The sequence below is a fragment of the Saccopteryx leptura genome, chromosome 9, assembly GCF_036850995.1.
Source record: "Saccopteryx leptura isolate mSacLep1 chromosome 9, mSacLep1_pri_phased_curated, whole genome shotgun sequence".
NCBI classification, from domain to species: domain Eukaryota; kingdom Metazoa; phylum Chordata; class Mammalia; order Chiroptera; family Emballonuridae; genus Saccopteryx; species Saccopteryx leptura.
Window position 1 is genome coordinate 22,428,438 of NC_089511.1, and position 14,683 is coordinate 22,443,120.

The 14,683-nt window shown below is 48.2% G+C and overlaps 3 protein-coding genes across 5 annotated transcripts in view; 1 reads left to right on the top strand and 2 right to left on the bottom strand.

Annotated features, from left to right (window-relative positions):
* Positions 1-10,913, bottom strand: ATXN1L (ataxin 1 like). Of its 3 annotated transcripts, none has more exons than XM_066349773.1 (4): positions 10,791-10,913; positions 8,860-8,927; positions 8,639-8,749; positions 1-7,579 (listed from the first exon to the last, which is right to left on the bottom strand). In XM_066349773.1, exon 4 carries the CDS (start codon positions 7,460-7,462, stop codon positions 5,396-5,398), a length of 2,067 nt encoding a protein of 688 aa, XP_066205870.1. In that variant the 5' UTR covers positions 7,463-7,579; positions 8,639-8,749; positions 8,860-8,927; positions 10,791-10,913; the 3' UTR covers positions 1-5,395. The 3 variants fall into 3 exon arrangements, with proteins under 3 accessions (XP_066205870.1, XP_066205869.1, XP_066205871.1); XM_066349772.1 differs by having other exon boundaries at positions 8,385-8,749; XM_066349774.1 differs by lacking the exon at positions 8,639-8,749.
* LOC136380711 (IST1 homolog) overlaps positions 1-14,683 on the bottom strand; it is a 450,214-nt gene that overhangs the window by 52,796 nt on the left and 382,735 nt on the right. The gene's annotated exons all lie outside the window — the stretch shown is intronic.
* Positions 10,476-14,683, top strand: part of LOC136381445 (IST1 homolog) — an 18,096-nt gene continuing 13,888 nt past the window's right edge. Inside the window, 2 exon segments of the mRNA XM_066350184.1 lie at positions 10,476-10,635; positions 10,687-10,922. Coding sequence (XP_066206281.1) covers positions 10,476-10,635; positions 10,687-10,922 — 396 coding nt within the window.

Genomic DNA, 14,683 nt, shown 5'->3' on the forward strand with positions numbered 1-14,683 from the left:
AAAGGAAAAGCTAGTAGTTTATATAGATAGATATATAGATATATAGATATTGATATATATTGTGTTTACATAGTCCACAAGTTAAATGCAGGTATCCATAGAAGAGCATTAACAATAAAAATACAATCTGTGTATAGCCAAGTACAGAGACTTAAAATGGTAAAACAGCAAAAAGGATCTCACAAAAGTACAAATATACAGTACAAATTGATTTATTTAAAACAGTTACAAAAAAGCACAACAAAATAGAGATTATCCTTAGAATTATTAATGCTTTGTTAAAGATCAGGTAGGATTAGAGGGTAAGAAATGGTATGGGTGGGGGGAGCACCTGACTAGTTCTAAGGCTTTAGATACAATGCAGTTGATTACATATTAATTCAGCCATTACATACCGGGGTTGGTAGTTGGGGGTCAGTAATTTATCTACAGGGAACTCCTACACCAATGAGATCCATCCAGACCGCCCCAGTGCTGACCTTCTCTATTCCTTGGGACCCTAAAGCCAACTGGATGACATTCCCATCCTCCTTTCTCCACCCCATTCCCTATACATAGTCTTCCCTCCCCTAAGGTGCTGTGCAAGCTGAGAGCACTTTGCTCTCTGCAGGTGGGACATACTGTTTTGGCTACAAGGATCCTGTATGTGACTAGGAAGGTTGTACGGGACAGCCTTATTTTTAATACTTCAAGTTTGCCATGAAAACAGTCAGTCTCTCCCCCAAGACAAGATTCTCTCAAGTGTATCAAGCAAATGAGGGATGAACCCTGCCTTAAGCAATACCAGCAATGCACTAACCACTAAGCTCACAACTACGTGCAAACTCCCTGTCCAGAGTGGGTGTAAACCACTTCATTAGCTCATGCTCTCTCTCTGATGAACTTCAGTCCCCATGACAGTCATAAAGACAGAAATAAATGCAAGTTTGACGATAGGTAAAGGCACACGGGCTGCTGCCACATACTGCAGACAGGAACCCAATTTGAGGCCACCTTCACTGCTGGGCATTTGCAGTTAGAATGGCTTTGGGACCAGACATTTGAGTTTGCAATCTACCGAGCAAGAACCTAGGCTTAACAGAACTCGTAAAGAAACCTTAGTGTGAAAAGTGCATTTATTACTACTGTTCCTGCTGGGGAGGTTCAGCAGGGCGAACCACACCACTCCTTCCACCTCAGGCGCTGTGCATAGTCTGTAGGTAAGGAGAGAGTGCAGACAACTCTAGGGCCAGGGTTATCCTAGGCCCAGACCAGGATTCTAGTCCAAAGAAGGATCCTAGAGTTGAAAGAGCAACTGACAACTGCAAAGACCCAGGTGCTTATTTTATTATTGCATAATATGCGAGGCCTTCCCTACTCCAGGGAAGCTTGGAAGGTTGAAGGCTTCCCAGCAAAGGACTAATAGGTTCCTGGTCAACATCCAACTTAGCACAGTTCAGCTCTTCAACTGTAGTGTACACTTTTTCCCATCTGAAAAGTTTTGTAGCTTCAGTGTTTTGGTAAACTTCCACCTAGGAGGCCAAGAAGTCTCCCTAAAACTTGGCATTTTCCCTATTCACTTTGCTTTTAAGACTGTGACCTAATCTCCCATGGCCAATTAATCAGGATACTTCAATGGACCCAGGCCATTTCCCAGTAAACCCAAGTCTACCTTTCATTTCCAGTGTGGTCACTCAACTCTTCAATATGCCTACCTGTTGCAAGTTTAAATCATACCTCCAACCAGTGCATCGCCTATGATGCCATGGTAAAAATAAAACTAAACCCCACTAAAGGGCTATTTTAGTCAAACTTCAAACCTTTTCCCAACACAAGACCAGAATCCACATAACTGGAGCCAGATGAACCTTCCTGGGATTGCTGGCACAGGCCCTAACCTAGTTCCTTGTCATTTATTTTTAAAAACAGGATACAAGATACCACAAAGGAAAGACATCAATACACAGAAAACACCCACTAGTAGAACCTGCTTGTTTTTCCCTCAAGAGACTCAGCTATTTGGAGCCAAAGGGCTATTGATAGGCACTAAAGCCATATCCCTTGGGATCCACCAGCTCGCCAGCAGCAAGTCATACTATTCCAAGTCACCATGACTTTGCAATGAAGTAACACTTGCACAGGTGAGAATGAAAAGGATACCTGAATTTCATCTATATGGCCAGAGACATGGAAGGACAGGAAGGTGTAAAGGGCAGCAGGCAGGACAGTGAGCAGACGGCAGCAGTGGCAAAGCAGCGCAGACCAAAGCCCTTAGCATCATGACCAGCTGGGACCAAGAGTGTAGAAGGGTCAGTCCAGATCAGCTAGGGTCCCTCCCCATAGGTACAAGTGCTCAGTTCTGAACTCCTAGGTCCCCTTTTCCCATACTACCATCCTCCCCATCCCCCCTGTGTGTAACCTTGATAGGGATGATGACCCAAGACTTGGATGTATTACCCATCCCTTACCTGGTTCCCCTACTGTCATAGTGGTAGAGTCATTTCTATGTAGTGCCAAAGTTAGCAGTCCTCCTTTCTATCCCTAGGCTCTGGGAATGGCCTACCACTGACAAGAGACTGGCTCTGGCCTCCTTCATTGCCCATTCCCCAAATAGCTGACAGCCTCCCACTAAAATGCTCTCTCCAAACCAGTCTTAAGTTTACTGCAAACTTAGGAAATTCCTGTAAGGAAGAATGGACACACCATAGGTTACTCTTCTCATACTTGGAAGAAAGACTGAACCAGAGGGTGAAGGTAAGGGGGAATGCCACAGCTCTGACCAAGATTTAGAGCACAGAGCTGCTCTTTCTGGGAGACCATACCTTACAGAAGACACCTGTGCAGTTCGCAAAATCAAGTATTAATATATATTACATATGCACGGTACAGTATCAGGGGAGCTGCTGATATTGCTTTCCCAGCAAGAGACAGACGGGAACAGCAGCAGAAAGGTTGGGGCCCAACTTGCCAAGGTGCACAAGATTTTCTTTCCATGATTAAGTGGAAGTTACCAGGTTGGGTAGTAGAGGGTTATTTGATTTAAATTACTTGGCCTGGGTCTGGTTATAGATTTGCTCCCATAATGAGGAAGCTCAGTTGGTGTCCTTGGTGGACACTTCTTGAGTGTCTGCTATATGCAGGTCACTATATTCATTTGTGAGGAAGGATGTTTCTGAGAAACCCGTGCAAACAATCATCCCTAGGAATGAGTTGTTCATGGACAGCTAGAGAGGAGGCCTTTTCCAAGGGCCATCATCTGAGAGGATTCCTCAAGACAGCCCCACAGGCCCGATGGTAGGAAAGAAACTCAAGAAAGCAGCATTCAGAGAATGGGGAACAGAGAAGGGAAAGAGCATGATCCCAAATGAGTACAGGTTGAGTGTTCACCAGACAGGGTTGGTGTTTGGTTCTGAGGTGAACTGGAGACTTAAGTACTCACAGTCAGGACAGCAGCTTCCTTTGGATGAGCCTCCAAAAGCTGACCGACCAGATAACTGCTCTCAAGGAATGAAAAAGTGGAGTGTAGGCTTGTAACAAACAAGCCAGTTTCAGCCACTTTGTTCCCCCAGGAGAACAACCTTTAGCACCTGAACACTAAGAATGACTCCATTCTCAGAACTCCCCCTCCCCCCAGGAGGTAGGTAAGATTATTTATCCCCATTTGGCAGCTGGGGAGGAAGTGAAAGAGTGAGAGGTCACAAGACTTGCTTCAAGTCTTTGACAGAGCAGAGATCAGACCTCAGAGGTTTGAGACTCCTGATGACAGGCCAGGCCTTGGCCAGTCCAAGTACATTTCTAAAGGAAATACCAGGATCATAACCTGGGAGAAGCCTCACCAGAGAGCTGGGTGGACAATACCCTGAGTTGCTTCAAGAGTCAAAAGACCCTAGAAAAACAAACAAAAATCCCACCCACTCACCTGAAAACTGGTGGCGGGGAGCCGCCTAATTCTCAATACCCAGTAGAATCCCACAGTCTGAGCTGATGCTTAAGTTGTGAAGAAAACGTGGGCTTAAGGTACAGGGGGGCAAACACAACTAAGATTGAAAATATTCTTTGCAGAGGACCACTCCACCACAAAATGAAATGTAGGCGACTTCAGGTATTGAAATGTTATCAAGACTCTCCCAGAACCTTAGAGCTGGCTGTGAAAGGGGACAGCTAGGAGAGCAAGTGGGATTAGGACAGCCGGGGCTGTGTAAGAACGCCAGGATGGGTAATGCCTGACCACCAGGTGTGTTTGCCCTGACTTGGGGCACAGCTCCCTTCCTTCTCCACCATGCTGTTCAGCTGCAGAGGGGACATGATTCTTTCTGAGCTTTTAAAAACAGAGACTGTAACTGAAGAGGAAATCAGAGACCCCTACACACCAAAAACTAGAGGTCTTGGTCAGAGTGGACAAAACCAATTTTGCAGAAGGGGAAAGGCAGTGCAGCTACAAATTAGGCCCAGGTCAAGAAACCATGCAGAGGGGTTGGGGCAGCAGAAGGGTGGGAGCCACGCAGGCACTTAGGCACAACACAGAAAGAGAAGGGGTGCAGGGCCTGGGAAAAGAGTCCACTGGTTCTTTCAAAAGTCACCATTACCAACTAGAGATTCAGCACAACTTCGTAGCATTCTGGCATGCTGGATAGGAGGAGCTTTGTTAGGTCAGCTACCTTTCCAGAAGCCCTGCCTAGAGCCTGGTCAGCCTGGCCATACGGTCTTTCTTCCAAAGTCCCTGACTGGGTCCGGGCCAAAGCAGCACTTCACTCTGAACCCTGGAGGGGCTTCTCTCTCTCCTAGTGCTAGAAGCTTGTGGAAGAAATGAGGAGGAGAAATGAGAAAGGCTGAAGCAGGATCAACCAGAGTCCTGTAGATGAGTGCTCCCCCCTCACAAACCAGCCACAGACATCTGTGTAACAAATTACCCTTTAAAGTGCACAGCTCTCAAAAGAAAACCCTCTTATTCCAACCATAGGGCCTCCTGCCCTCCCACCACAAAAAAGGAAAAATAACTTCAGACAGTTGAACTGCTACTATAAGCTGTGGATCATCATTTTTGGCTCTTTCTTTGCTCCCTCCCTCTGCCACCTGCTCCCAAAGCCCGACTTTCCCCTTGCAGGAGCTAGGATGGGGAGGAACAAACAGGGAGGCCCTGATATTTGGAATGTTTCCTATCCAGAGTGCACCCCCTTCCTTCCTTGGCCCAGGCCTGCTGCTCCCCATCACAGCATCCTCTGGGGCTGTCCTGAAAGGATGCCACAGGGTAATGAGCAACAGACCCTGCCTTGGGAGGCTGCCTTTATGCCTCCTGGCCCCCACCCCCAAACTCACTGCCGACAGCCATTCTCTACTCGGCATGTGCAAATCCTCTGCCTGCTCACGGTGAGGCCCAGCTCCGGGGTAAAGCCCCAGTCTGGTCTGCGAGAGAGGTTCATTTTCCGGCATTGGAACGCCCTTCGATGGACAGCTTTACCTCCTGTGGGATGAAAGAGGGACGGAGCAGCGCAGCCCTTGTCCCCTCCCCTTGCATGCTGTATCTTTGGAAGCTCGGAGCTGGCCAGCAGGCCTGAGCACCAGGCTCTGGCTGCGAGGGCTCTACCACTCGGGAGCCCTCGCCTGACGGCTGGCTCTTCCCCTCACTGTCACATTGCTCTCTGGGTCCCAAGACTGTCCTCTCAGGCCTTTCTCGGGGGGTACCCAGCTGCCCTGGGGGAGCACAGCTGGCCTGAGAAACTGAGTTACTGTTCAAGCTCTGTAAACTGATCGAGATGCAGACATCTCCCACCTGTAGCCGATGGCAGGGCAGAGAGAAGAGCTGTGCAGTCCGCCCAGGGCTGCAAGAGGACCAACCCTGACCATAGACAAAAAAGGGGTGCTCGGGGGGCACCTCGATGCTCACTTTGCTCTGCTGCTCACCAACCACAAAATGCAGCATGACAAATCCAGGCCACTGGCTCTCCTGAATGTCCACGACTGTGCTCGAGTCAATCTTCAGCCCCCCGCTCACTTCGGCACTGCGCACAAAATCCTGGGTCTGGAGGTCCTCCACCCGCTTCAGCTCCCCTGTCGCCAGCTGGATGATGGCGCCTTTCATGAAATGGGAGGGCAAGTGGGAGGAGGTAATGGGGGGTGGCGTTGGCTCCTTGTCTGGGAAGATGGCTCTGGCCTGCGGGTCCAAACTTGATGCCACCAGGATCTCCGAGCCTATCGGCAGCAGGCCTGGATCAGTTCCAGTGGGCACCAGGTTGCCATTGGCTACAACCATTGCTTTGGGTAAAGGTCTGTGTTTCACCGGTTCCTGATGGGACTGAGGGTAGAACCCTTGGGCCTGGTTTTTCTCAGCCATCTCTGCTGGGTTCCTGGCTGAACCTCGCCCCTCACCCTGATGGTCAGGGGGATGATGGGACAGGTTGAGGGGGCTGGGCTCATCTTTCCTCTGAGCTGCCACCACATGATAGTCCTGAGAAGCTAAAGCGCCAACCACCCGCTGGACCTCAAGGTCGGTGTCTGGGGTCCCTCGGTGTGCCAGCACCGCCACCTCCACCCGTGCAGTCTGGGAACCTGAAAACAACTGTCCGTCCACCACACATTCTACCACTGGCACCAGTCCCTGGTCGTTGCCCTTGCTGTTGTGCGAGTCCAGGGCTTCGCTTTCCCGTGTTACTAGATTTCGCTCTCGCTGTCTCTGTCCATTGGCAGGGGCTGCTTCCGGAGCAGACTGGCCCTCCTGAGGGTTAAGAATGGGGCTGGCACCAGCTGGAGGGGTTTCATGCAAGGTGTACCCAGCAGGCAGCCTGGACATCTGGTAATAAATAGGCATCCGGCCTGGGGCGAGGTCTAGCGGCTGGGCACTGGAGTGATGTGGCAGCTGCCCAGGCGAAGAGGTGGCAGAGGGGGTTTTGTTGAATGAGTGAGCCGGGGATGAAGCCTGGGGGGGAGGAGTGGCTCCTTCTGCCAGGAGAGAGGCATATGGCACAAAATGTGGAAGGTGGGAAGTGGCAAGGTTGGCAGAAGGGGATAGAAGGGGACTTGGGAGAAAGTTAGGTGGCACAGCATAGGGAAGGCCGTAAGGAGACCCAATAAACTGCAGAGAGGTGGATGGGAGCTGAGCATAGTGGATTGGGGGATAGTGGATTCCTGGATGTTGGATCAGTGAAGATGCTACATTAAATGTGGGGGGCAAGGGGTTCATGTTCACCATGGATGGGAGGCCAGTTGGGGAGAAGGTGGCAGGTGGCACAGCCACCTTATACAGCATGCCATACTGGTCCACCGTCAGACTAGTGATGGCCTCAGCTCCATCACCCCCCAGGCTGACTCTGGCTCCTGCCTGGCTCTGACCTGCCACCACCACCCCTCGGGACCACTCGGAGGCATCACTGGAGGGTGTGTGGTTAGATGAGCAGCTGGTAGTTCTCCCCATATCCTCGCTGGTCACGGGGAGGTCTCGTTTCTTTGGTGGAAGGCATTCCTGACTCCTCTCATGAACAGGTTTCATATTGCTTTGTGGTGTTCCTGGAGCCGGGAAGGGGTCGGCTTGCTCCTTGGGGCATCAGAAAGGGCTTCTCTGTGGCTCCCCTGAACCCCTCTCTGCTGATGGCTGGGGCACCCACATCTGCCAGGGAACAAATCAGAGGCAAAGAAAAGTAACCTAGGGGTGAACCAAATCAAAGGAAATAGCAGGAACTGTGCCCACGCAGAAAGATGTGACAAAGGGGACTGTTGGGAAAAAAGAGGTATGAGTGAGGGGCAGACAAGAATGCTACCCTCTCCCTCACTCAGCCTAGGACATGAAAGAAAGTCATAAAACCACAAAGCTACAAGGACAAACATTCAACAATGCATAAATAAATCCAGAGAGACCAACAGCTTCACTGTTAGTCGTGCCTCTGATGGGAACCTGGACTATTCTCAGTCTCTTGCCCTAAGAGGGATTTAAACACATGGTCTTTGCTGCTGGCTCTTCCAAGTTTCTCCTTTTGCCACCAAAGACTATGGTGCTATCTTCTTTCCTGAACATATGACCTCATACTCACTTCCTTTCCCCAGCCTAAATTGGCTATGATCTCACCTAGCCCCAGCCCCCCAACCCAGGCCTGGTTAAAGTCTCATCCTCCTTTACCTCATATCACCACTACCTCAAGGACTCAGGTGTCAATAAGTCTTCAGGTCTGCTTGTGTCTTTTTGTTGTTGTTGTTTTTTTTTAATTTTTATTTTTCATTCATTGTGTTGACATGGTTTCAAGAGGTCTGCTTGTGTCTTGTGTTAACCTTGCTCCCTAAACCTGTTATGAACATTTGTATCTTCTTTGCCCCATGAAATACTACATTCAAACTTGAGCTCTGTGGAGACAGTGACTGTACTAGTGTTCTACCATGTATCTGTTTCTCCTCCTCCCCCAAAGTAGCAAAACTCTGACCTCACATAGACTTCTTGTTCCCTAGTCTGGCAAGACTTCTTTTCTTCTCATTGACCACCTTCAATTTGCCTTCTTCATTCACTCCCTTTTTTTCTTTTGTGTTTTCTTTTGTCAATGGCTCCTTTTCCACTGTAGCTCTGCTCTAGGCACCACTTCCTAAAAATTCTGATTCCATTCCTTCAAACACGCCAGTTACTATCTTAGGTCTGTATGATTAGTAAGAAAGTTCTTTCTCCCCTTTCACTTGTTGTCACCTTTCATACATGCTTTTGTCCATTGTCATAAAGCATCTTTTTGGTCTGAACACTTCAATGCATATGAACTTTGTCACCTATTTCTTCCAATCAGGCTCCAGTTCTTTGGATCTGAAAAGAGATTTCTATATTACACTCTGTTCTGGTTTTCCACTGTTGAAGCCCAGATTTTTTTTTTTTTTTTTTTTTTTGCAACAAGGTATCCAAAGTACCTGCATTACCTGAGCTTCCAGCTGTGCTTCTGAGTAGCTGTTGTAAGAAGCAGTGTCCTCCCCGCTGGCGTGGGAGCCTAGAACACAGACATGGGGATAAAGTACGCAGAAGCCTCACCTCTGACTCCTCTCCAGGGTCATCAAAAAAAGTAATCCCAAAGCCACAAAGACTTCACAAGTCCCTGCCTCATCGTCTTCTCTAGAGGTAACAGCACATTTATCCAGAGTGCTTGGGCAGTTAAATAAGGAAAAAGCCATCTCTTAAGCTCATTTGTAGGAAGACATCCCTGGAAAAAATTTTCTATATCAAATCTGTTTTTCCTTAGCATCATATTCTTCACTCTACCCATACCCTATTCCCCAAAGATTAAATTTACTTCCAATCCCAATTTCAAGTAAATCACAAATAAAAGCGGAAGACTCAACATTGTTCCCATGTGAACAATGGGAAGCAGGAAAAATCAACTTCACGGATTTCACTTTTATTCAGGGCTGATGAAAACACAGTTGTGGAGGTTATTTAAATGAGAAAAGTGGCACTAGAGGGAAAAGAACAATTATTTATGTTTCTAGGGCAGAAAAAGAGGTCAAGGGGGAGTCACTCAAGGGGAAGCCTTATTAAGAGATTTTCAGGGTGAAAAAAAAAGGTCTCCTGTATGTGTGTAAAATTTTCTGAGGGTGACAACTTTGTATCAAGTGTTGAACCCAGCAAGATAGGAATTAAAAACATCTGCCTTGGTCCTCTCCTAGCTGACAATGGGAAAACAAAAAACTCACCCTAAACTGTCAATATCTGAATCTACTTCTGCCAGAAACATCAAGCACTGAAGAACACAACCTTAATCTCTGCAGAGAAAGCAGTACTGACCCATCATACTCTGAGAAACTACCCATTGTCTTATCCAAGCCCTACTGCAAGATGCCTCAAACCAAACCGAAGGCAACATTTCTCTCTTAAGATTGGCAAAATGCAGATTTACACAAGAAGGTGATAGGAGAGGAAAACATGGTGGGAAGATAAATTCTTAGTTCCATAAATACAAATGACACAATGGGCACAAGTCGTGAATCCCTTCTCTGTAGGCATTTCCAGTAACTGAAAAGCAATTAGCTTTCCTCCTTCGTGCCCATCAGAAACTGTAGTCACATCTTCCACACTAGAATGATCCTTCCTGCCTGCAACTAAAACATTAAAGACCTGCCGCTAGTTCACTGAGGGGTTGGCCAAATAAAAGGACTGAAAGAGGCAAAAGGTCTGCGGGAATGGACGATAAGAGCCAAGCCTGTGTATCAGGCTCCCACAACGCAAAAACACATTTAGGCATCTGAAACCTCGGCCTCTGGAGGGGGCTCAACGAGAATTTCAAAAGTAGGAAAACGTAGCTTTCTACCCCACCCGAGCTAACAGGGAAAAGGGGCTGTTCCAGAGAACTGCCAAGGCTGCCAGCAGAACCACAGAATCAAGAGGCCGAACGCTGCCTGAGACCAGAATTCGCTAAGGGCGAGAGGTGCGCCCGCCAGAGAGGAGCTTGCAAGATACTGGGGGTTGTGGCTTCCTGTGATCCCGCAATCCTTGCTCCAAAAAGGGTAAGGCCCGAAATTGGGAATTCACCGTTTAGAGAGGGATGGGGTCGACCCTTCAAGCAGCAAGGCAGGGGCTAAGCCCGCAGGTGATGCTTCCTTGTTTGGGGGCCCCTTCCCGCGCCAGGGACTCGGACACCCCGGCCAGTGGGGACTCCGCCGCGGGGGCCGGAGGACGCCTTCTGGGCTGGGTCGGAGGAAAGGGTGCGGGGCTCTAAGCGCGGCCTCTTTCGCTCCCTCGGTTCGCGGTTCGAGGGGGCAACGGGCTCCGGGGGGCTACTTCCTCCGGAGCTCCAAGTCCAGGCCTGTTTGGCTTCAGTGAAGCCGGCCCGGCGGCCCCCGCTCCCGGCGACACTCACCTGCCCATCTCACGGCGCTCTTCGGGCTCCTCCCGCTCGTCCCGGAGCCGCCGCAACCGCGGCCGCCGCCATCCCCGGCCCCGGAGCCGCCCCACACCCAGCGCCCCCCCGAGTCGGGCGCCCGGAGATGGCGTAAGCGCGTCCCGCCCCCGGCGCGGGGCGATTGTGTCACTCCTGGCCGGAGAGTGAGGAGAGTGACGCCCAGGAGTCCCCGGGAGGGCAGGGAGCTGGCCGCCCGCCGGTCGCCCCCAGCGGTGAAATCCTGCCGCTGGGGCTCGGTCACGTGGATAGGGCTGGGCCAGGCCCCTCACCTTGACATCATAGTGACCCCACAATCTTACTACTCCAGTAAATTTTTAGGGGTTCCTAAACGGAGCCCCGGGGCATAGCCATCAGCGACCCTCATTTCCTGGACTTCTTGGGCCTGATTTGTGCAGCTTTCTCTTGGGAACCTCGGGGAACCCCGAGGCGATCCGGGCCCAGGAGAGTAAGGAGAGCCCCCTGGAGACCTAGGGTGAATATGGAAGCTCTTTAAGAATTAAGAAATGTCTGAGGGGAATGAGAATGGAGAGGACTCAATCTCTAGGAGAAGGTGAAGCAAGTAATGGGAGGCTTGAAAGTCCGTGAGAAATGAAAGGTAGTAGGAGAAAGAAAAAGCTGGAATTATTCTAATACGATAAGGGGTTTAGTACAGTGGGGAGCAGCTTAGTTTCGTGGGAAGAGGGCCTGACTACTTGATAAAACATTAGGTCCCCATTTCATTGCCAATTAATTAGTAAACTTCATAGTAACTTGAACTTCTGATGAACTTAACTAAAAATAAAAAGGAACACCATTTAAATTTGTGCTTTGATTACATCTATGTTAAAAAAAAAAAAAAGTTCTCCATACTGACAAAAACAAACTAAGCGGAAAAAAATAAGTTTAACTGTTGGAGAGATTGGATTCTGAATGGATTTTCCCCCTTTCAGTTTTTGCAAACTCTGTTCAATAGTAATTGCTTTTTGGCTGTGCTCTGGTCCCTCCCTATTCTATAGCTCTTTGGCCTTAGGATAGTCATTTTGCTACTTTAGACTGGGTTTGCACTTCTGCAAAATGAAAAACAAACTAAATGAAGGAATGAGAGTAAAATGTAGATGAAAGAGCTCTAAACATTTAAATTAAAAAAAATAAGCAAACATGTGCCTACCGCTGGTGCTACAGTGAATAAAGCATTGACTTGGGATGCTGAGGACCCAGGTTCGAAACCCCAAGGTTCCCAGCTTGAGCATGGACTCATCAACATGAGCCCAAGATTGCTGGTTTAAAGCCCAAGATCACTGGCTCGGCTGGAGCCCCCCAGTCAAGGCACGTATGAGAAAAAAATCAATAATCAACTAAAGCGTTGCAACTACAAGTTGATGCTTCTCATCTCCCTCTCTTTCACTTTCTCTCTCTCCCTCTCTCCCTCTTCCTCTCTCTCTCTCCCTCTCTCCCTCTTTCTCTCTCTCAGGGTTTCGAATCTGGGACCTCAGTGTCCCAGGTAAACACTCTATCCATCTGTGCCACCATTGGTCAGGCCAATCTGGCCTTGTATGTGCTCTGACCGGGGATTGAACTGGCAACATCTGTGTTTTGGGACAATGTTCTAACCATCCAAGCTATCTATCTGGTCATGGCTGTCCTCTAAGGTTCTTTCGAGGGAATCGTTAGGTCTCAGTTTTGATATTTTGTCACCTTGATGAGCACAAAGAATTAACAAAATTTTTGAACTACACACACACACACACACACACACCTTGCACCAATGGATAAAACATTGTGAAGCTACTGATCTGGAGACATCTAAGTCAAAGAGCTTTGCTTCATGAATATTAATATTCATGATAGTCATCTTCTCTCTCAGTTTGGCCAAGAAGGAAGTCCTGTGGTCACTCAGTGATTCCGTTTTAGCACAAACTGGCATTCTGGTTTCTAGTTCATTGCTTAGCTCACTAAACTGGCATTCAAACTGTAAAACAGATAGACACCCTTGAACTATCCAGGTGTATTCAAGGATAGCTGTTTTTTCCCAGATCAAGATATGCACTCAGAGATCTGCTTTTCAGTCAAAGTTGAAAGAGCAGACACAGGTAGATACAAGCAAAAAAAATTTTTTTGACTGCCAACCATTAACACAATTACGTGGTGCAAAGGAGTGTCTGATTAAAAAAACAACAACAACAGGATGTTCTCATTGGTGAAACACAGGTGATTTCCTGGTTTGGTGCTGCAGTCCCAAAAGGGTGGGTCATATCTCTGCTGTATCCTGTTTTAGAAATTTTTATTCCAAACAACCGTGATTTCTTTGGTTGTAATATTGATGGTGGGAAGTTTCATTGTGTCAGTTTGACAGGACTATTAGTGATAAGTAAGCTAATATAGTTTAAAGATTTAAGGCAATAAAAACCAAAAGTTATCTTATTTCTATAAAAATCTGTATTATTCTCCATTGTCTGGATAATTCTCTATTTAAGTTATTTATATTAAGTAAACCCAGGGTCTTAAACACTTTAGCTGTCTCAATAAATAGTTGTTGAATGAAATTTCACAGAAATATCGCACACTGGGAGACTTTCCCTGCTAATTCTTTTGCTCCCGTTTTCTCATTTCCTCTAGTTAACCTGTTTGCTGTTTTCACTCTCAACTGAAAGTTCTTCATTTTATTTCACCAAGTTGTTTTTCTTTCCACAGAGTTTTGAGAACTGAAGGACTGAAAGGAGATTTTTAAAGGTATTTGGGACATTGCCCTGGCCGGTTGGCTCAGCGGTAGAGCGTCGGCCTGGCATGCGGGAGTCCCGGGTTCGATTCCCGGCTTGGGCTCACAGGAGAAGCACCCATCTGCTTCTCCACCCCTCCCCCTCTTCTTCCTCTCTGTCTCTCTCTTCCCCTCCCGCAGCCAGCCGAGGCTCCATTGGAGCAAAGATGGCCCGGGCGCTGAGGACGGCTCTGTGGCCTCTGCCTCAGGCGCTAGAATGGCTCTGGGTGCAACAGAGCAACGCCCCAGATGGGCAGAGCATAGCTCCCTGGTGGGCGTGCCAGGTGGATCCCGGTCGGGCGCATGCGAGAGTCTGTCTGACTGTCTCTGTTTCCAGCTTCGGAAAAATGAAAAAAAAAAAAAAAAAGTAAAATAAAGGTATTTGGGACATTTAGGGATTGAAGAATTTAACTTCAGTGTTTTTTTCCATTTCTCTTTCCCTGGATTCCTGTTCAATTCCTTTGATGTGTGTTGATTGAATTTGTGTGATGGGAAAGCCTGAGCTCCCCTGTTGGCAGGAAAACAACAACAAAAGCTTGCCACGCAGGTTATTCTTCTACCTAAGCAGGCAGGACTTTCACACTAGTTCTCTGTGTCATCTCTTTCCTCCTTGGGCTTTTTTTTTTTTTTTTTTTAATATTTATTTATTTATTGTGGCAGAGACAGAGAGAGAGTCAGATAGGGACAGACAGACAGGAAGGGAGAGAAATGAGAAGCATCAATTCTTTGTTGCTGCTCCTGTTCATTGATTGATTTCTCATATGTGCCTTGACCCGGGGGGCTACAGCAGACGGAGTGCCCCCTTGCTCGAGCCAGCGACCTTGTACTCAAGCTGGTGACCCTTGCTCAAACCAGATGAGCTCGTGCTCAACCTGGTGACCTCGGGGTCTCGAACCTGGGTCCTCCATATCCCAGTCCGATGCTCTATCCACTGCGCCACTGCTTGATCAGGCCTCTTTGGGCTTTTTCTAGACTTGTAGTACAGGCAGGGAAAACTCAAACAACTATCCCAGCTTTTTTTTTTTTTTTTCATTTTTCTGAAGCTGGAAACAGGGAGAGACAGTCAGACAGACTCCCGCATGCGCCCGACCGGGATCCACCCAAAGCGCGGTGGAGG